The sequence below is a fragment of the Epithele typhae genome (assembly GCF_022376455.1).
Source record: "Epithele typhae strain CBS 203.58 chromosome Unknown BXZ73scaffold_54, whole genome shotgun sequence".
NCBI classification, from domain to species: Eukaryota; Fungi; Basidiomycota; class Agaricomycetes; order Polyporales; family Epitheliaceae; genus Epithele; species Epithele typhae.
Genome location: NW_025954245.1, coordinates 84,682 through 104,092, shown reverse-complemented (window position 1 = coordinate 104,092; position 19,411 = coordinate 84,682). Strand labels below are relative to the sequence as shown.

The window sequence follows — 19,411 nt, the reverse complement described above, 5'->3', positions numbered from 1 at the left end:
CTGAATCTCCTAACCCTATGCGGGCCGAGAACGAGGGAAAGAGAGACACCTTGACTTAACGGGATGCATCGATTGCGACAAGTGTTGACGTTGAGGACGCGCCGTGGGCTTGAGACATAGCAAAGCTCAGACAGACCAACATGGTAGAAAAACAAAGGTGATATAGATGGCATGACACAGGCGATATTGATGCAATACAAAGCACCAGGCGCGAAGAAAGAGGAACGCACACTTCACTCCGTCCATCTACTCCTCCTCGTCGCCCTGGCCCTGATGCCACTCCTCGACCGCCTTGAACCCCACGCACCCCGACTTCTTCAAATGCCGCGTCAACGCGTCCTTCCTCGAGAATACCATCCCGCACCCACCCACCATCCCACCCTTCATGCGGCGCAACTCCGCGACCGGGACTGGCTCCCGCACATACTGCAGGTCGTCGGCGAAGCGCACCGGCACCCCGCGGCACGTCCACGGCTTCTTGGGCTGCGAGTGCGTCGCAATGTGCCGCTTGAGGTCCGGGGAGCGCCGCGAGGTCTGGACGAACTCGCAGTGCGGGCACTTCCACGGGTTCCTGGGGGTCGAGGTGGGCTCGCGCTCGGGCGACGAAGTGGGAGAGGGAGAGACGGAGGAAGAAGGAGCGGCGGCTTGGAGGTTGCGGCGCCGGATGGGCCGGGTGGCACGCCGCGCAGGCTCCTCGTGGTGGGTCTGGACAAGGGCACGAGGCGGAGGGGAGGCTGGGACGGGGGCTGGAGACGGCGACGACGACGAGAAAGATATCGTGCTGGACCGGCCTTCGCTCGTCGAGGGAGACGAGGCCCCATCGTAGAGGGAACCCGGGGACGCGTCGCTGCTGTAGTCGAGGTCCCAATAGACGTCCGCGACGCACTGCTCGTTGGCGGAGGCTGCGGCGTCCTCCTTGGCCCAGTCGATGCTCAGAGCGGCTTTGTATTCTTCAAACGCAACGCTCGTGGGCTGGGCACTGTCCTCGAGGAAGGCGGGGCAAATGTACTGTGGGTTGTTGTCGGGGGTGCCTAGCGCGCAGTCCAGCGACGAATAAGCCGATCGGAACCGCTCTTGCACAACGTCGAAGGCGAGGGAGACATTTTCGTTGTAAGTTAAGCCAGAGAGCCAGGAAGGAGGCGCGATGGGGCGGGAGTCGTGTCCCGGCTCGGGGGTGGAGATGGAGGCGGAGAACGACGGCGGGTAAGCCGCGAGACTAACGATCCCCGTTAATCGCTTATGTAACCATTAGAACGCTGCTTATGCCTCACTAGTAGTCCGCAAGAGCGGCTTGAGAAGGGATGGGGATGCCCCGATCATCACAGACAACGCCTTTGTCCTCTGGGTCATTTCTGCACTCCCCGGAGTCGTTCAAATCGGTCGTAGAGGTGAATGGGAGCTCGGTGTGGGTGTTGAAGTAGCGCTGAGTGGAATCCATGCTGTTTTCGGCGGGAAAAACGCTGGGGGAGTCGGAATTTCGCTGGGTAAGCGGTGGGAGGGGAGAGAGACGGGTGTGTGGCACATCCTGGCACTGTTTGGAGACTCATGGGGGCGAGGGGAAGGGGCTGGGGAACTGGGTGAGGAGGGAGAGTGAGAGGTGCTGGAGAACACAAGATGATCGTCCCACGGGGTTTGGATCTCGGCGCCTTGGACGGTGCCTTTCATACAGCACGAGGCTAGCGCGCGCGCTGCCCCACGCGAGCGGAGCTTCGTCTCTCATGGTCCGCACCTCGGGCATGGAACGCGGACGTAGAGGCATACCAGGAAGACCAGCAGCGGCCGCAGCGCGCGGTAATATGCAGCGCACTTTGCGCGTAAGCCGAATGCGTGCGCAAAATCTCGAATAAGTATGACCCTTTACTTAAGCTTACCACGTCTAGTCATCACGATATCGTCGAGCCTGGTCCTTTGGAGCCCAGGTCGGCGCTGCGCCCCCTTCGCGAGGAGAGCGCGGTCCTCGCGCCGCTCTTGTAGTGCGTGGCGGAGGAGCGCGATCATGAGCGGGGGGATGCGCTGCACAGCGACCCCGGGCGTGAGCGTGAGTGTGCACGCACAGGCACGGAGACAGAAGTGAGTGCGGCACACACCGTGAACATGATGTAGAACAATTTTAAGAAGTACGCGGTGTCGCTGTCGACGGGGCAGGCGACGAAACATATGAAGCTGAGGATCGTGAATGGCAGCGTGTTCTCGATGAAGACGGCCGCCGCGCCGGTGGACATATGTACACGCGGCCATCGTCACTGTGGGCGCACCCCGCGCCGCGCATCGCGTGCCGCGAGACGGCGACGATGCGAAGGCAGATACAGCAGGTAACAACGCCGTTGAAGGCGAACGTAGTAGCCGTGTAGGCGCCGACGAACACTGCAGCGATGCCGGAGAACGATCGAAAAAGTGGTTCGTACCAGGACAGCCGCATCCGTACAAGATCCCGATACCGAATGCTACGGATGCCGAGAGCGACTGTAAAGAGGGACCTCGTCTCTTTGAGTCCAACCGCGCTGCTAGTACTCCGTTCCGTCGATCAAATCCACCCCCGACTGAGTCCTGAATATCTTCCAATACCGCTCCCTTTCGCGCCAGTCTGCCTCCGCCCACGCCCGGCGCCGGCCGAATGCCGACTCTGCGTACCCTGCCCCAAGCCCGAGTCTGCCCGGTCCGGACGGGAGGACCTCGAAATGCTCCGCGTGTGCGTCGACCCCAACGCCACGGAAGATGCGCTCACGGGCCGCGAACTCCGTCAGCCCCCCTGTCGGGGCATATAGGGTGAAGGTGGCGCCGACGTTCCGACGCGGGCGCACGACGAGGCGGTAGAGGCGGCAGCCACGCGCGACGAGCACGGCCTTGAGCGCGGTCGCCATCTGCGTGGTGCTGTCGAGCGTGCAGCAGTTGGCGCTGAGGCCGAGCACGGCAAGGCGTGGGAGGGGCGTGTCCGTGGCCTGAGACGCGCCGTCGCGGCTTGTCGGCGTCAGGAACGCCAGCAAGGGATCGTACACGGACTTCGACTTGTTGAACATCAACGTTGCGAAGTCGACGACCAGCTCGCGGAGCGCGGGCATGTGAGCGAGGAGTGCCGGGAGTGACGCGTCCGGGGACACCAACGAAGGGGTTCCGGAGAAGCGCAGCGCGACCACCGTGTTGAGCGCGTCGGGCAGAACGTGTGTGAGATTGACAATGGCGGAGCTCCAGTCCTCGAGGGCTCTTGAATCGAGTATCTGCAATGCTATCCCAGGACCAATGCGAGGACCATCGGGCTCAAACGTGAATTTGAGCATGTCTCCGAGGTCGACGTTCAGGACCGCTTCTCCGACGGTGGAGAGACTTGGACGAAACGGCCGGAGGATCCCCTCTAGCAGCTGTGTTTGATTGAGATTGCTTATGGTGACGTGGTTCAGGTCGAAGAATCCCCGGACAGGCGCCTCCGGGAGGAGCAGAGCCGAGAGCAAGCTCACGACAGAATGGCACAAGCTGGTTTGGAATGTGAGTGCGCGGAGGTTGGGCAGCGAGACCTGACGAGACGACGTATCAGGCCGGTGGGAATAGTTGCAGAAGTGGAGGGATACGAGCCGGGGAGTAGTCTGAAGAAGAGAGACAATGGCTTCTGTGTAAAGATCTTCCCAGCAGTGGTGGAACTCGACAAAGAGATGAGTGAGAGATGGGTAGTTGTTGGGAGGGAAAGTGGAGAGGCATCGGCCGGGCAACGCCAGGGCTTTAAGGTTCACGGCGCAGCTCTGTGGTGTCGGGACCGCACTGAGATCCTCGGTCGGATACAGGCGTATGACGAGACACTGTAGCTGTGGTACTTGAATGGATATGAAATCGTCAAAGTTCAGCAACCCGTCTGTGTCTTCGATATACAAGTGGCATAGTCGAGAGGCGTGGGGGGTAAGCGCCTGGTACTGCCCCAAGCTTGAATCGTCGGGGAGCTTGTCTGAGCGCAGATGGAGGTAAAGGGATGTAGACGCAGATCGGTCGAGGAAGAGTTGGTATTGTACGGGGTTGTGATAATGGACTCTGCTCCATAATGTTGGGTATGTGATGACGACGCTTCTCCAGTGTCGACACACAGACATCCAAGTGATCAGGGAGGAGATCCAGTCGCATGTGCTGCGTTCAAACATGCGGTGACCTCTCGGCAGAAAATCCAGTTGTATCGTTGGACGCATGTCTTCTTCTGAAAGGAGTTCACGTAAAATGCGAAGAAAAGTCTCTGTGGGGATAGTGTTAATCGTTGCTGGTGGGTGGGGACTTGTGAGACTGTAGACAGGCGAATGTGTGCACTGTGATGGGAAGAGGCAAGCCGTGGGCGCTTCCTCAGTTCAAGCGCGCACAAAGCACCTCGTTTCGGTAGACGCTCGGCGGGGACGCACCTTGAGGCGGCGGAGCAATGTGCGACGATCGAGGGATATTCAGCGCCTTGGCGGACGCGGTGGTGTCTTTGGGGATGTAACAGCTCGCGCTGGGAAGAGTTCTGGGCGAGGAGGATCGAGATTATGGTTTTCAAGACCGTACGCATACATCGCATTTCCCCATTCCATACAGCAAAGAATGATTTTGGAGCACAAAAACCACAGGTTCATGACCGAGGAAAATCGCCCTCACGCAGAAGGACTGAAGACGAAACCTCAGCAACCGATCGAAATGTCATATGCGAATGGCACTCACACGGTAGGGATCGGCTGCACTGGCCCCGGCAGCGTCGCGAGCTTCGGGAACGGCGTCCCCGCACATGACCCCTCGATGTCCGCCATCGTCTTCCCCGCAGGGATCACCGCCGACTCCGACACAAAACCCTTCGGCATCGGGATCACCTCCGAGCAGTCGTACAGCGACCCGACGTCCTGGCCAACGACCGCGAGCTTCGCCATCACCGCCTTGAACTTGGCGTTCATCGCGGTGTGGTCCGTGACGAACGACTGCCACTCGCACGATGTGCGCGGGTCACGCGCGAGCAGCCCGTCGGACGCGAGGCGGATCTCCCCAAGAAGGGGGGAGGGAGACTCGCCGACGACGTTGCCCCCAGTGGGGAGAGCGATGCCGACGAGGAGGGTCTGGGAGGTGCCTTCAGGGATGCCGTCGCACGCGTCGAGTGACGATGAACTTACCTCGACAAAGAACTGGGCGTCGAAAGCGTCGGGGGTGGTGTCGAAGGGGCGCGCGTGTTGGCTCTGCGAGTCTGATCGTCAGTGGGAGCGATCAAAGGGCGGCGAATGGCGCACGGGGTGGGCGACGGCGTCGCGAGCCGCGACGGAGTGAGAGGCCAGCAGCGCGACGAGCTCTTCAGGGCTGAACCCAGCGTCCGCCATGCGCGCGAGGATCGTCGTCACATTGTCGAACGGTGCGGGGATGAGGCCGGCAGGGGCAGGTTGGGATGTGTTTGAGCGACCGGCCAGGAACTCGAGGCGAGGGGCGCCAACGCAGTTGGAGGTACCCACGGCACCGGCGAACTGGATGCTGTCGAAGGAATCGCAGTGTTAGCAGTGTGGGCGGCGACGGATCGCGTGGGGAACGCACAAGTCACCGAAGGAAACCGGGTACTTGATGGCGAGCGGCTGGAGGTGGTTGACGATGTCGTCGATGTTCCCGTTCGCGGGGTCGAGCAGCTCAACGTCGGCGTGCGCCATGATAGAGCCGTCAGCGCCTCCACCGCCCAGGGTGGGCGAGAAGCCGATCGCGTCGTGGAAGGTCATCTGAAAGCAAGATGTCAAACTTGATGACCGCAACTCAGTGGTATGTGGACGTACACGGAGGGCCTCGTGAGCCTCCTCGACTAAAAGCACACACGACATCAGTATGTGATAGGCATATGCGAGCCAGTACTGACTGCATTGGCCGTCGTTGAACCTGCCGAAAGTAAGGTGGGTGTCAGGTATCTGCATGGAGGGTTGTTCGGACGTACACGTTCGCCTGCAGATCGTCAAGGGCCTCGTACCAAACACAACACTGTCAAGAAATCGACTGAGTATCTGGCACGCAGACTACAGGAAACGCCCTACCTTCGGGTCTCAACGTAGTGGTCACTGTTCGGGCACGGAGACCTGCGCACAGGAGGGGCGATCGCGCCGGCAAGAGATGCCAGCCCTAGCGTAGAGAGAACGATGGAAGAGATCATAGCGGGCGGTGAAACGGACGTGAGAGTTGAAGACTGGGGGGAGATGGGAAGGAAAATGAGTGGGACGGCGCAATAAAGGATTGGGGGCGCACTCTTTATAGGCATTGGATGCACCGATATTGAAGTGGTACCACCGTGTGTAACGGTATTCCGCCGATACTCGGGATGAAGAGGCGGTATCATCCGCGAATCACTTCTGGTTCCGCTTGTGGATGGTGCGGATGCACGGGTGTGAGGGGTAGCGGATGTCTTGTTTTGCTCTACCCGTAATCCGGCGGACGCATACTTGGGTAAGATATGCACGTATTCCTGCAATAGGAAACGACATTGTAGTTGCATAGAAGTTAGTAGAAGTTTTCGCACAGCGCGTGGGTACGCCTCTTAGCCAGGTAGATGATCTGCGCGGGGTAGTGGCCACGTTACTGACCTGTAACGGGTATCATCTCTCGCCCAGTACACCCCTGGCGGATAGATGGGCGGCAGGTTGAGGTAGGAGTTGAACGCAAGTCCGCGCCGGCGCTACACGGCCTCCCGATTCTTCGAGCTCCGCGTCGGACTTGCGGTTTTTGCCGGATGACCTAATCAGTATGCAGAGCTCGGCGCGGCGACAGCCTGAGCTCAAACATGGCTCACATACTTCGAGTTCTCAGAGGTCCTGCCCAGTTCCACGGCTTTGCACCAATCGGACATCTCAGTGAAAGGTCAGGCCTGAGTACAACTTCAGCGCAGGTGGGAACATTGCTCAACATCAACACCAACTTCCGAGGACACCTCCGACTCGTCCTGCCTGCCGATACGCACAGCGGATAGCAACATGGGTGAGTCCTGTGTTCCACCGTCTTGAGATATTTGCTTGTATCTTCGCTAACGCACCTCCCAATGCCGCGTTAATTACGGGTTCGAGATACGAACTCTAGAGACTGTCCTGATGTCCGTCCTTGAGCGCTCCGTATCATGTCTACTCTGGCTCGTGCAAACCGTGCACCCACGTGCCGTCTCCCAGCCTCGAGGACCATTTCCCTTGACATTCGCCCGTGCCAGAAGCCAGAAATAAGGCTCCGCTGCTCACGCGCCCACATATCATTGCCCATCTCAGTATTTCCCAACACCAGCCATCACTGCCTCGACGCCGTGCTCCTCGGTCTCCCATGCCCATATTGACCGTCTCGTCCGCCGTAGAGCACGCCCTCTCCTCCCCACCGCTCGATGGACAGGCTTCTCAGAGCTCGCCGACCACCCCTGCCCAACGCGCTCCGGGTCCAGCGCGTCGGACGACATGACGTGCTCGCGACCATCATCATCGGCCTCGAAGCAACCCGCGACGGAGTCGATGGACTGAGCGCAGTGCCTTTCCTTGGCGGCATAGTAGGAGCGGTGCTAGGCATTGCGAAGGCGGCCCAGGTGCGCACGTTGCCTTCTCGCTACTCTTCAGTCTCTGAGACGTTCGAACAGCAAGTGGGTTCCACTCAGGACGACTTCCTGCAAGTTGCGGAGCGCGCCGACTCCCTGGTGAAGCACATCCAGAAGCAGGTCGAGAGGCTGAACCCTCACGATACCGTCGATGACATCGAGACCAACTTGTCAACGTTGCTCGCGTGAGTGTACATTCATCCATCCCACGCGCCGGCTCCGGTTGAGAAGATGCGTAGGACGATGTCGTCCATCCGTCAAACGGTGGAGAGTCAGGTCGAGCGCGGAGTGCTCGATCGTTTCATGCACAGATCGTCTATCAGCTCGGAGCTGAAGAAGTGCGTCTACTCCCTGGACAGCGCTTGGCGTTCGTTCGATGTACGCTGTCCAAACCGTATCAATGTCGCTATACTTGACTCACCTCCCGATTCTCAGACGGCGATGTTGCTCTCGGTGCACAGGAAGCTCGAGACGCACAGCACACACGATCCACAACTGAAAGTACGACCTCAATCCCTACTTCGAACGCGCTAGAACTGACGCCGTCTCCACCAGGTTCGCCGGTTGTTCTGGGATGATCTCCAGCTCGACGACAACCGTGGCAGCTACTATCTAAACGAGGACCTCGAGGGTGAAGAGTTCTTGGGTCGCCTCAACCAACGGCCCGTCATCATTCGGACAATAACGAAGAAGGACGGCAAGCCGAAGGTGCGTACTGGCGAACAATCGCGGCTGATAGACCACTCACTCGTCTCTTGTCGTTCCAGGAGGAATATTATCAGGAAGTCGTCAAGTACCATCCCGACACGTGAGTGCGCGAGCGATGCTCCGGGGTACCTGATATTGACGCTTCCTATAGAGACGGCCCGTACGCGCGCATCGCGCAGGTGCTCGGAGTGGCGCATCCTTGTTTGGACAGGCCGTTTTACGTTCTCGAGGCTGGTCCGGTGCTTTCCCTCGAAGTTACAACTAATGGACTGAGTGCTTCGTCGCGATTGTAAAGCGTCTGTATCTATAATGGCAGCTTTTCAAGTGCGAGATCCCATTCAATGGCTTCGTAACTGGGTGAAAATCGTAAGTTCTTGAGCCACACACCCTACATCCGTGGGCGCTCATGTTCATCGCCTTGCAGTCCACGGATTTTGAGGCATGCATCATGCTATATCGTTTTGCGAGACCATTAATTACTGCCTACAGAACACACGAGTCTACTCTGGCCGTGTTGCGAAATTGACGATCCCATATGTGCGTCTCACTACATCTACCGGTGTGAGTCACTGCGTCCTCATGACCGAGGAAACAGGGACAAACGGGAAACACGGCACATGAACACATCATATGCCTTCCATTAACAGGGCTCAACGATCGCGGGGATATCGTATTTCATGTATCCGACCTGTCGAACTCGTGGTGGAACTGCGTCGCCGAGAGTCTCCAACGGCTGTTTGCTGAGGTCAGCTGGTTTCTGCCGTAGTATGTGGCACCTAGTCTTACACCGTTGCAGAGCCGCGGAATGCAGATGCGAAAGCATTGTATGTTATTCTCTCATCTACCCTTGGCTGTGTTGATCGGAAACATAGGGAAGTGCGGTATGGGATTTCTTCATCTTGCGAGCCTCGGATTCCATCTTGGCGAAGCGTTGTTCCGCACTCAAGATATTCGTACTCAAGACAATATTTTGGACGAGATCGTCTTCAATGACTTCAGAAGCCAATCTGTGCAAGAACTTCCTGACGCTCCCGGTACCAGAGTCGGTGATTTCGGCTATCTTCATGCGGACACAGATGGCAAGCAGCACTTCACCGTCCTTGGGCACATGGGAGATATTTTTCGCACTCTGCTTCCCATGAGCTACTATGAGCGTGAATGGTACCGTGATGGCGAGACTAGATCCAAGGATTCGCCGTGGTTGTATCAACTGGGCCGGTGGGTGGCTATTACGAAGATTTATCGTGGTGCTGATTTGAATTTCAGCCGTGAATTTGCTCTTGACGAAGATCCGAAGGGATTAGTCAGATGCGAAGTTGAAGTTACGATCGTCAATGAGTATCGTTGCTTTTTCTGGTCCCAGGCCGGTCGCATTGCTCAAAAGCACGGCGTTGACGTGACGGATGTAGTGTTACGTAAGTCTGCATGGATCGTGCGTTTTCGTTTCTGCTCTCCTCACTCTGCGTAACAGTTGCAGGGAAGTACCATACCGCGGAATGCGACATCGAGAGCGCCATGGCATTGGACCCAGCAACTGCCCATGCTGATACGTGTCTCGATCCCGACTGTGACCTAGATCGTGAGTTGTGTAGGTCCTGTACGCCATGTTGCTCAAGTCTGTTTGTTTAGACGATCCCTTCTCGGTGTATTTTTACGAACATTCGGTCGGCGTATACTGCGAGCTCCCTGGTCCATGGGGCTTCTGGTCTTTCGAGCAGGAGTGTCAGCCACCATACACCTGTATCTCGACACAAGACGGAATGGAGGACATATTTCGCCAGCGGTGGGCTATCTTCGCCAGTCCCCCTTAATTGGCGCTGATAAACTCCTCAAATCAGACGATTAGGAATATTTGATTCTCTGGATCCCTTCAGTGCGAAATTCATCGACGTTATGAACGAAGCACGAGGATCATCAGACATGGAGGAAGACATTCAGCGTTTCTACAAGTCCGTGGAGCGGAAACCTAGACCTTCGACGATGTGGATGAATGATGAGGAGCGCCCAGTGATATATTCGAGACGTGTATGGGCGGTTCGGGGGGTTGATCATCGTGGAAAGATCATTTGCGAGTAAAGCAGTAATATAACACATCCACATCTATCATACCCGTCGTTTTTTACGCCAGTCTAGTCACCACCAGCGCACTGACTAGTGTCTCGACTGATGGCGAGACGAGAAATTGTCATGCAGGAGGGGCAATGACACGCCAACTCCAGAATCCAGTCCCCTGTTGCTCTGTCAATCCGAAATTCTCTCAACGTCATCGACTGTCGTCTTCAAGCTGTCGATGATACGAGAGGAGTCTTCTGGGCCGCTCAAATGACCACGCCTATAATGGATAGTATTACTAACCACGATGACTATGTATGAACGCGGTTGAAAGGAACGCACCACGGTGGTGTTGGCGAATGCCTCTCTCGCCACATCTTCTAGACGTTCTCAAGTCGGCGAGGCCATCCTTCTGCAGGCGTATACATCACGGTACCTACAGCGAACTCCCTCCCTATCTTTATTCCGGGTGAGAAAGCGCCCAGCGTCCAGTTACACACATCGAGCGCACCACGACACGAACAGGTTGTGCCACTTGTCGGTGGCGCTCCGTATATACTATGTCGCCATGGACGAGTCGTCCAGCAATTCCATCTACGGATTGACCCACTGTAAGACTTCCATAGTTGTGTGTGCGCAATGACACAGAGCGTGGCGGAGAGGGTTCCGGGACTGATGGCTGGTGAGCGCGCGCAGGGATAGCATGCCGACCGTATACCGGTCCAGAAGGGATCCCATATAAGGGCCGAGCCGGACGGGCGTATAAGGGGTCGAACGAGCGGTCCGAGGCGCGCGCGGGCAATCCCGGGTCGAATTGTGCGTACGGCGGTGGCGGGTGATTGAAGACGGGCGCGCAGACAACAGGCGCGTAGTTTACTGGAGGTCCATACGTCCCTGGAAACGGTGGTGGCGGCCACGCTTGTGGGGGGTGAGCGTACGGCGGCGGGTCACGCGCATACGGCGGCCTTGAGTCTTGCGGCCTTGAGTAGGCTTGCGGCCTTGAATCTTGGATTTGAGGCTCTTCTCGGGCTGAGCGCAGAGTGACACGCCTAGAGTGTCGATTCCCGCCGTGCCTCGACGGCATGGGTGCTGAGATCGCACCCTGCGGCGGAGCGAAGCGCGAAGAGGAGGAGTAGGGATGGGACATGCTCCCTCCAGGCCGCATTTTATTCTACACAGATCCTACCTACCAGCATTCGCGGTCCTCGTCTCGTTGAGAGCGCCCATACCTACATCGGGATGAGGAGAGCGAGGAGGCTTTCAAAACCACACACCGCCGCTCAGTGAATCCCGCTGGCAAATGGAAGCGACTGCGCAGCGAGACGAGTTGCCCGAAAGCGATTCGGCCCTGCTGTATTCATCTTCGATATCGCGACATGTGGGCAGAGGAGACGTACCAGAGGGAAGGGATCCAAAATGCGGCGAGAACGAGCCGGGCACTGGTGTCCTCCTTCCGGCGGCAGGAAGAAGCACGACGCGGCACGCCACTCGGTGCCTGCACAGCTCCGACCTCCGAGTTCTGGGTAAGGTCGTGCAGCCTCTGCAGCTGGCGCTCGTCGTCCGCACTCTCCTGGTAATGCCCCAAACCGCGACGACGAGATGTGAGGCCTTGAGGATGGCTCGCACGTATTCTGGATCAGTTTTCTCAACGCGAGATGTGGAGAGTAAAAACTCACTTGGACTCGCGGAGGACCACGGACAGGTCGAGCCGACGCGTACGCGTCGTCGGCGACGACGCCACGGCTTCTGAAAGCGGGAAGCGAGGACCGTGGAGACAAGAGAACATGTCAAGACCACAGAAGCTCAGCGGATCAAGATAATAGCTCTTCGGAGGATCGAAGTGAACTGACATCATCGCGCCTCGAGGTACTCGACGTCGGGCGGTGCTCGCGCGAAGGAGAGCGGGACTGCCATCTCTGGGTTTGCGCGCCGCGCTGAAGGGACACTGACCGGATGCATCTTCAAATGTGTGATGGGGCGACAGGGTCTGTGGGCGCCCCAAATACTGGTAGCCGCTGAACGACTCGTATCGCCTAGACGTTAGTATTCCGCCCTGCGTGCACATGGACGTTAACATACCTGATGGTCTGTATCCGTTGTCTTTTGGGACGACGAAACGCGAGCCTCATGTTCGAAGAGTTGAACGGATGAAAGGTAGTCTCACTGCGCCACTGAGCTCGACTGCGCAAGAAGCGGTGCAGGTCGAAGCTTCGTTGGAAGCGTCTCGAGTCAGCGGCGGACGCCCCATGGCGAAGAAGCACTTGGATGTGCCTGTCTTCGCGCGAGGCGTACGCGTTGTGCGTGGTCGTTGTTACCAAATAGAAATGCGAAGGCGCGTCGAGTCAGAGAGCGGAACGGATGCCTGAGCGCGAACTCTGCTCGTCCTCCGCGATTCCGGTCATTGCTGCGTGTGCTCCGAAACCCATCTCCGGCAGAGACTTTCAGCTCTCTCACGCGCTGGCTCCACAAGTCCATCCACGACGATCTATCGGCTATGGATGGCCACCTGTGCACCACGAGGTGATGCACGTGGTTGGCGGTACGCGTGGGAGCCACCTTTCAACGCGCTCCTCGTCTCGCAGGTCACAGAAAAGCGTCGAGCGAGGAAAGTATCAATTGGAGCAGTCTAGGATCGCGACCACGAACATACACAGGTGACCCCGCAAAAACGCGCATAACAAGAGAGAGATTCCGACTCCTTGAAAGAAAAGGAAAGAGCACGGAGGGACTTACCTTGGCATGTGTCCGACCGCGCCGAGGTTGTCGGGCACAAGCGAGGAAAACAGGGGGGATGTGAATCGAGTCAGAGAGCCTTTGTATCCTGCTTGTCGCCGAGGTCCTCGGGACTGCGGTGCCAGGATCCCTGGACCGCAAGGAACGGGTGTCAGAATGGAGAGACGGACAGGGAAACTTAGACTGTCCTCAAATCCAAGGCTATCCCAACCGTAGCCTTCAGAATAAAAACGGAAGGGGTTGAACTTCCTCAGCGCAAGGTTGGACTGGAGGACGTTCGTTTGACAGCCTGGATGACGAGTGGCTATCAGGCTGTGTGTCCGACAGATGCAAAGAGGCTCACAGCTAGAGTGGAAGAGGAGGAGGCGAGACGGAAAGTTTTCGGCGCTCAGCGAGTCGCGGTGTCCTCGGAACTCTGACGCCCGGCTTTTGCCGAGGCTGATATCATCCTTCGTTCCCTCTCGACTCTCGCTCACGCATCTCCCCAACGTTGCCGCAGACCAGCACGGCCAGTAGCAGCACTTAAAGTACGCATATTGTAATAAATGACTGTGCCGGGGAGAGATCATACAATGTTCGGGGCCACAGCGATATGTCGTACAGCTTCTAAGCAGACGAACCAAGGACGTCACAGCTTAGCCGCAAGAGGAGCAAACTTGGCTTTCGACTTCGTCCGCGCAGCCTTGATGGAGTCCATGAGGTCCTGTGTGCACATTTCGGTATGAGCGTGCGGGGAGAACGACCCGCGACAGGGCACCCACCTGCGTCTGCAGCATCGCGCTGTTCCACACCGCCACGTAATGCAAGTTCTCCTCCACCCTGCAGATCGGGAACAGTCAACAAACGCCGGGGAACACCTTGCGAATTTGCGTGGCGAGATACGCACGAGTGGTCGCGCGCGTGCAAGAGCACGCGCTTCGTCCCGCGCGCCGCGACAGGCGACTTCGACGCGATCAGCGTCGCGGTGGCCAGCGCCGCGGCGACGACCTCGTCGCGCGAGCCCGGCACCACCTTCGACACGAGGCCGCACTGGAGCGCTTCCGCGGCGGAGAAGTCGCGTCCGGTGAGCGCGAGCTCGTTGACGAAGCTCGCGTTCCCCGTCACCTTGGGCACGCGCGCGAGCGTGCCGATGTCCGCCGCGAGCCCGACGTCGACCTCCTGCGTGCGAAGCAGGCATAAGAAGGTGAGAGAGGGTCTGTGCAGCCGCAGACGTACTTTGATGGAGAAGCGCGCGTTTTCGGCGGCGTAGCGGATGTCACACGCGGAGAGGATGTCGATGGAGAGCCCGTATGCCACGCCGTGCGCGCACCGACGACGGGGTGCGGGCAGCGCTCGATGGCAGAGATGGACGCCTGGAACGCGGTGATGTGGGGCTGCAGCTGTAGTGCACGTCGCGCGGGGTCGACCTCGTTTGAACCTAGACTGAGCGCGGAAACTTGCAGCAGCGGGATAAGCACTTGCAAGGCGGATGGATCGAGCGCTGTACTAACAGTCAATGCCCGCAGAGAACAGCTTGGGGATCGCAGAGGCGAGGACAACAGCGCGGACAGTGGGCTCTTCTCCAAGTTTGTCGAAGATCTTGCCCATCTCAACCCAGAATCTGAGGACGACAAAAGCGTCAACATGGGATCCGTCCGACATGGAAATTTGACATACGGCTCATGAAACGCATTCACCGGAGCACTAATTCAGAATATAAGCAGTGTTTCGAGTAGCGGATTAGTCCACCTCACCGAGAAAGCTCGACCAGCGCAACATAAGGGGTCGGCGACGAGACCTTGACGAAAGTTCCGGAGAAGTGATTGTACGGGGTAGATTCGGCCATCGGTGTCTGCATTAGATGGTCACCAGTGTTTCGAACACATATCCAGAGCCAAGCTGACCTGCTAACGGTGGTCGAGCCAAGGTGGTGACGGTCGCTGTCCAAGTTGTGAGCGCCCAGACGTGGACCGGCCCTGCCGGCAACCTTCGTTCCCGTCAAGGGCGCTTGAGTGCGGAGTGACGTCATCATCTGAATTCCTTCATGTGCCGCGCATCATTCCAGGCTCGCAAATGACTACACCTCATTAATAATAGCCAGGATGGATGCATTGAACTCACGCAGGGTCTGGGTTTCGGATACGAAACGACCTGATGTGCATAGTCTTTACAGCATGGAGTATGGACCGCGATTGCAGGCCATTGAGGATTATATTGGCGAACCAAGCGAATCAGAACCTCATTGCTTGAAGATTGATTTAGCAGACTTTTTAACGCGGTTGTATGTATCGAACCCTCTGAGGCTGCGCCACTGTCGCCATGACGCGGCCATGTATTCACGCCACCATCCTTAGAAACGCTCAGTATCATGTCAGGGGACACTGATAGAACATTGATCGTGGGTGTTATCTATGCTGGACCGTCCACCAGTTCCGCGTTTCTTCCACTGGATCCCTTCCTTCGGGGCGCGATGGACGAACAAGGTGGTGATCAATGTCCTCGTGCATTCTGTAGATCTTTCCACGACGACCCTCGGTGCCTCATGTTGGTAAAATCAGACCACGTGCGAACAGAAAACGCTGGCTTCAGTTCAGCCTTTGACTCTCCTGCGCGCGCGCGGTGCGGGCTCGTCAGAATGAGCGCCTCATCCTGTGACGGAGTACGAGGTCAATACGACCTCTACAGTCTTAGGTGTAACGTGTACGAGTGCTTTACCCGCCCAGCAGAAAAAGCGTGGTGGGAAGGGATACACAGTACTCATCCGGCGCCGCATCGGAGCACAGGGACCTGAATGTGTCGAGGAGACTCCGCGGGCCGCGACAAGCTGGCCACGACATCGACCCAGACCCATACACCTTTATGCAGACGAAAATTTCACCAGGAGTGTATAAGCTCATGCACGGCCTGTATAAACAGCCTTGCTTCATCGGGCAACCGGGTTATAGTGCGTATGCATAGGCCGAGACGATGGCAGACGTCGCGCACGATGTGTATACAGTATGCGTCTGTGAGGGAGTGCACTCGCACCATCGATCGAGGTGAGATGGGGTGGCCGGGTGGTGGTCAAGCAGAGCGCGGTCGGTCTGATGGCGCTGATGCGCCGTTTGAACGCGTTGAATGCTGTCCGGCGGGCTTTAAAGACGCTTTAAGCTGTTTGTATGCTGCCATAAGGACCGCCGCCATTGGGTTTTCCCGACAATTATCGCTCCCGCGCCCCGACGACGCCCGCCCACAACGCTCTCTGCCATCGACGACGATGTCGGGCAAGTCATCCCGCGCATCGCCCTCGCCATCGTCGCCGACGAGCTCGAGCTCCGGCCCCAAACTCCCCAAATTCCTCGCCAAGGCCAACCGCGACCGCTCCAGGTCCATGGTCGACCCCTCCGGCTCCCCTACGCCCTCCTCCTCCTCCTCCTCCCCCGCCCCTCCCGAGACGCCAAAACACAAGAAGCCTGCCCGCCGCGGATCCATCTTCCGCGACGTTGGCCGCAGGGGCTCGCAGGACGTCGACCCCGCCGACGTCTCCCGCGACGGCGACGACGCTGCGGACGAGCCCCCCGTCATCGTCGAACCCTCCAGCGTACCGCGACCACGCACTCGCTCCGAGCGACCGATGTCTGACAACTTCCCTTCTGCACAGTACTACTCCTCTCCGAGCAACGGCCGCATGTCCGACCTTCCCACACGCCTTTCCGGCTGGTTTGCCCACACGTTCAGCACGTCGTCGACCGACCTCAGCCTGCCCTCCCTCCTCTCCCAGCAACACCTCGCCGCCTCCGTCTCCCCCAAGGGCAAGGGCTCCGCTCTCATCACCGCCGCACGCCAGGGCAAGGGCCACATCGACAAGGCTATGCGCTACCTCCTCGACAGCGACGCGACCCCCGATAAGTGTGCCGAGCCCATCTGGCTGCTCGGCGTCATGCACCCCGGCTATGAGCCCCCGCCGACGCCCCCACTCGACCTCTCCGCCAGCGTCGGCAAGCGCAACTCGACCGACGGTCGCCGCTCGTCCTCCTTCCGCCCCTCCGCCTCAGCCTCCGCCTCACCCACCTTTGCCTCCCCCGACCCGTCTCTTTCCCAATCCCAGCCCGCATCTGCCACACCGTCGAAAGATCCATCAAAGAACTGGCCGCCTGTCTTCTACTCCGACTTCACCTCCCGCATATGGCTCACCTACCGCTCCCAATTCCTCCCGATCCGCGACACCACCCTCGCCGCCCTCGAGGCGGACGTCTCCGAGAGCCCAAATGGGCTGCCCAGCAGCCCGCCAACGAAGCGGTGGAACTGGCCAATAGGTGGCGAGAAGGGATGGACGAGCGATGCGGGCTGGGGCTGTATGCTGCGCACGGGGCAGTCGTTGCTGGCGAACGCGCTCTTGCATCTGCATCTGGGCCGAGGTATGTGGTCTTTTCCCCTTGCTGCGCGCCCTCCTCAATCCCTCCGCCATGTCCAGACTGGCGTCGTCCCCCTCACCCTGTCTACACCGCGGATTACGCGACCTATGTCCAAATCGTCACCTGGTTCTTCGATACCCACTCCCCCTTGTGTCCGTTCAGCGTCCACCGGATGGCTCTGGTCGGCAAGGACCTCGGAAAGGACGTCGGGCAGTGGTTTGGGCCCAGCACCGCCGCGGGCGCGATCAAGTACGTCTCCCCAGCTCTCCATTCCTGCGTAGCCGCTCACCCCGATACCGTTTCAGGACGCTTGTTCACAAGTTCCCCGAAGCTGGTCTTGGGGTAGCGGTCGCGACTGACAGCACGCTCTACGAGTCCGACGTGTACGGCGCCTCGCGCTCCGTCGTCTACTCCTCGAGAAGACACGGCGGGCGCATGGAGTGGGGTGATCGCGGCGTGTTGGTGCTCATCGGCATCCGCCTGGGCATCGAGGGGTGAACCCTTTGTACTATAACACTATCAAGGTGCGTTCAGTTCAGTGGTCATTTGATGCTTGTTCTGACCCTTCGCTAGGCACTGTATACTTTCCCGCAATCCGTGGGCATCGCGGGCGGCAGGCCCTCTTCGTCATACTACTTTGTCGGATCCCAGGCCGACAACCTCTTCTACCTCGACCCCCATCATGCCCGCCCTGCCGTGCCCTTGCGCACTCCATACAGTGAACGGGACCGCCAATCCTCCGCTTCTCCAGATGCGTACGCCTCGGACCGGGAACGGAACAAGGAGAAGGGTTATCGGACGATGCCAGCCCACCACTCCCGCGTGCCGACGTCCCCGATGTCCGTCCGGTCGACTTCCAGCGGAGGTTCCGTGTCGTCGTTCTCGCATCGCTCCCCCACTCTCGCCCCGTCGCCCCTCCAGCAACAACTTTCGAGCTCATCCCAGTCCGACTCCTCGCAGTCTCACACTAGGTCCAAGTCGTCAAGCATCCTTCCCGGTGACTCGGACATGGATTCGCGCGAGCTTGGGTTGGGCGTCGACCTCGACCCAATGCAACGCCATTTCGTCACGGCGTACTCCGTCCAAGACCTCAAGACCTTCCACTGCGACCGCGTGCGCAAGATGCCTCTCTCAGGCCTCGACCCGAGTATGCTGCTCGGCTTTTGGTGAAGGACGAAGCGGAGTGGCTGGATTTGAAGGACCGGATAACAGAGGTGAGCTGCATTCTCGGCGATTTCAGCGCATACATGGAGCTAACGTGCGGATACAGCTCTTCCGCACCAACAAGTCCATATTCTCCCTTGCGAACGAGCCACCACACTACCCTTCCGACTCGGACGACATGGGCCTCGAGTCCATCTCCGAGCCCGACATGACATGCCCGAAGAAGACGAAGACGAGTTCTCGCTCGGCAATTCCCCCTCTCCCGTAGGCTCCACGCACGGCTCCGCCGTCGGAGGGTCCGCCGCAGGGTCCGCCAAGTCCGAGGTCGACACCGAAGAGGACCCCATCGCCCCGCTGACGCCGAGTGTGGGCAAGCCTTCGTTCGACATCGACCGTATCAAGCGCACCGCGTCCGGCACGACACAGGACTCGCTCGAGTTCGACGACGAAGACGATGAGGAGTGGGCGGACCCGCCCGAGTTCGCGGCCTCGCGGGCCTCGCTCGCGGCTGCGCCGAACGCGCGTCCGGCCACCGCGTCGAACCCGGAGCCCCCGCCCCAGATGGCTGCCTCGCGCTCGACGAGCTCTACCGCAAGCAAGACGTCGGGAAAGACCGCGCGTCGGAAGAAGGGGTCGTCCGGCTCGGGCTCGGGCTCCGGCGCGGTGAAGACCGCACGCCCGGCCGTCCAGTACCCGTTTCCGGCGGGAGACCCAGAGGTGGAGGACGAGCCGATGCCGCAGCAGCCGCAGGGGAAGCGCGTGCCGCAGATGCGGACCGCGAAGGCGCGCGACGGCGGGCGCACCCAGAGTGGTGGGATCAAGGGTGTGCTCATGGACGACACGGACGACTTCTGACCCC

General features: G+C 59.0%; 6 protein-coding genes across 6 annotated transcripts; 2 read left to right on the top strand and 4 right to left on the bottom strand.

The window, feature by feature from the left end:
- Positions 1-246: 246 nt before the first annotated feature.
- On the bottom strand, positions 247-564 carry BXZ73DRAFT_52111 (uncharacterized protein; the record flags this gene model as incomplete). Its single annotated transcript, XM_048020755.1, has 1 exon — positions 247-564. A coding segment is annotated over one exon (318 nt), but the record flags the coding sequence as incomplete, so codon positions are not given.
- Positions 565-1,857: 1,293 nt separating this feature from the next.
- Positions 1,858-2,222, bottom strand: BXZ73DRAFT_104655 (uncharacterized protein; the record flags this gene model as incomplete). Its single annotated transcript, XM_048015980.1, has 2 exons — positions 1,858-2,013; positions 2,088-2,222. The coding sequence occupies 2 exons, from the start codon at positions 2,220-2,222 to the stop codon at positions 1,858-1,860; spliced, it is 291 nt and encodes a 96-aa protein (XP_047874496.1).
- A 2,439-nt stretch (positions 2,223-4,661) lies between these two features.
- BXZ73DRAFT_91914 (heme peroxidase) lies at positions 4,662-6,112 on the bottom strand (the record flags this gene model as incomplete). Its single annotated transcript, XM_048026164.1, has 8 exons — positions 4,662-5,051; positions 5,106-5,168; positions 5,220-5,454; positions 5,515-5,690; positions 5,745-5,770; positions 5,825-5,844; positions 5,900-5,943; positions 6,011-6,112. 8 exons carry the CDS (start codon positions 6,110-6,112, stop codon positions 4,662-4,664), a joined length of 1,056 nt encoding a protein of 351 aa, XP_047874495.1.
- Positions 6,113-7,318: 1,206 nt separating this feature from the next.
- Positions 7,319-10,041, top strand: BXZ73DRAFT_104653 (uncharacterized protein; the record flags this gene model as incomplete). Its single annotated transcript, XM_048015979.1, has 13 exons — positions 7,319-7,513; positions 7,565-7,707; positions 7,762-7,900; positions 7,958-8,023; positions 8,078-8,230; positions 8,290-8,330; positions 8,382-8,464; positions 8,878-8,975; positions 9,027-9,054; positions 9,103-9,448; positions 9,497-9,645; positions 9,702-9,809; positions 9,860-10,041. The coding sequence occupies 13 exons, from the start codon at positions 7,319-7,321 to the stop codon at positions 10,039-10,041; spliced, it is 1,731 nt and encodes a 576-aa protein (XP_047874494.1).
- Positions 10,042-13,643: 3,602 nt separating this feature from the next.
- On the bottom strand, positions 13,644-14,840 carry BXZ73DRAFT_104652 (ClpP/crotonase; the record flags this gene model as incomplete). Its single annotated transcript, XM_048015978.1, has 8 exons — positions 13,644-13,718; positions 13,777-13,834; positions 13,902-14,173; positions 14,231-14,367; positions 14,433-14,450; positions 14,506-14,615; positions 14,672-14,698; positions 14,749-14,840. The coding sequence occupies 8 exons, from the start codon at positions 14,838-14,840 to the stop codon at positions 13,644-13,646; spliced, it is 789 nt and encodes a 262-aa protein (XP_047874493.1).
- A 1,410-nt stretch (positions 14,841-16,250) lies between these two features.
- BXZ73DRAFT_91912 (uncharacterized protein) lies at positions 16,251-19,407 on the top strand (the record flags this gene model as incomplete). The annotated part of the gene is made up of 8 exons (XM_048026163.1): positions 16,251-17,391; positions 17,448-17,637; positions 17,694-17,882; positions 17,923-17,926; positions 17,962-18,535; positions 18,568-18,602; positions 18,659-18,788; positions 18,821-19,407. 8 exons carry the CDS (start codon positions 16,251-16,253, stop codon positions 19,405-19,407), a joined length of 2,850 nt encoding a protein of 949 aa, XP_047874492.1.
- Positions 19,408-19,411: the final 4 nt, after the last annotated feature.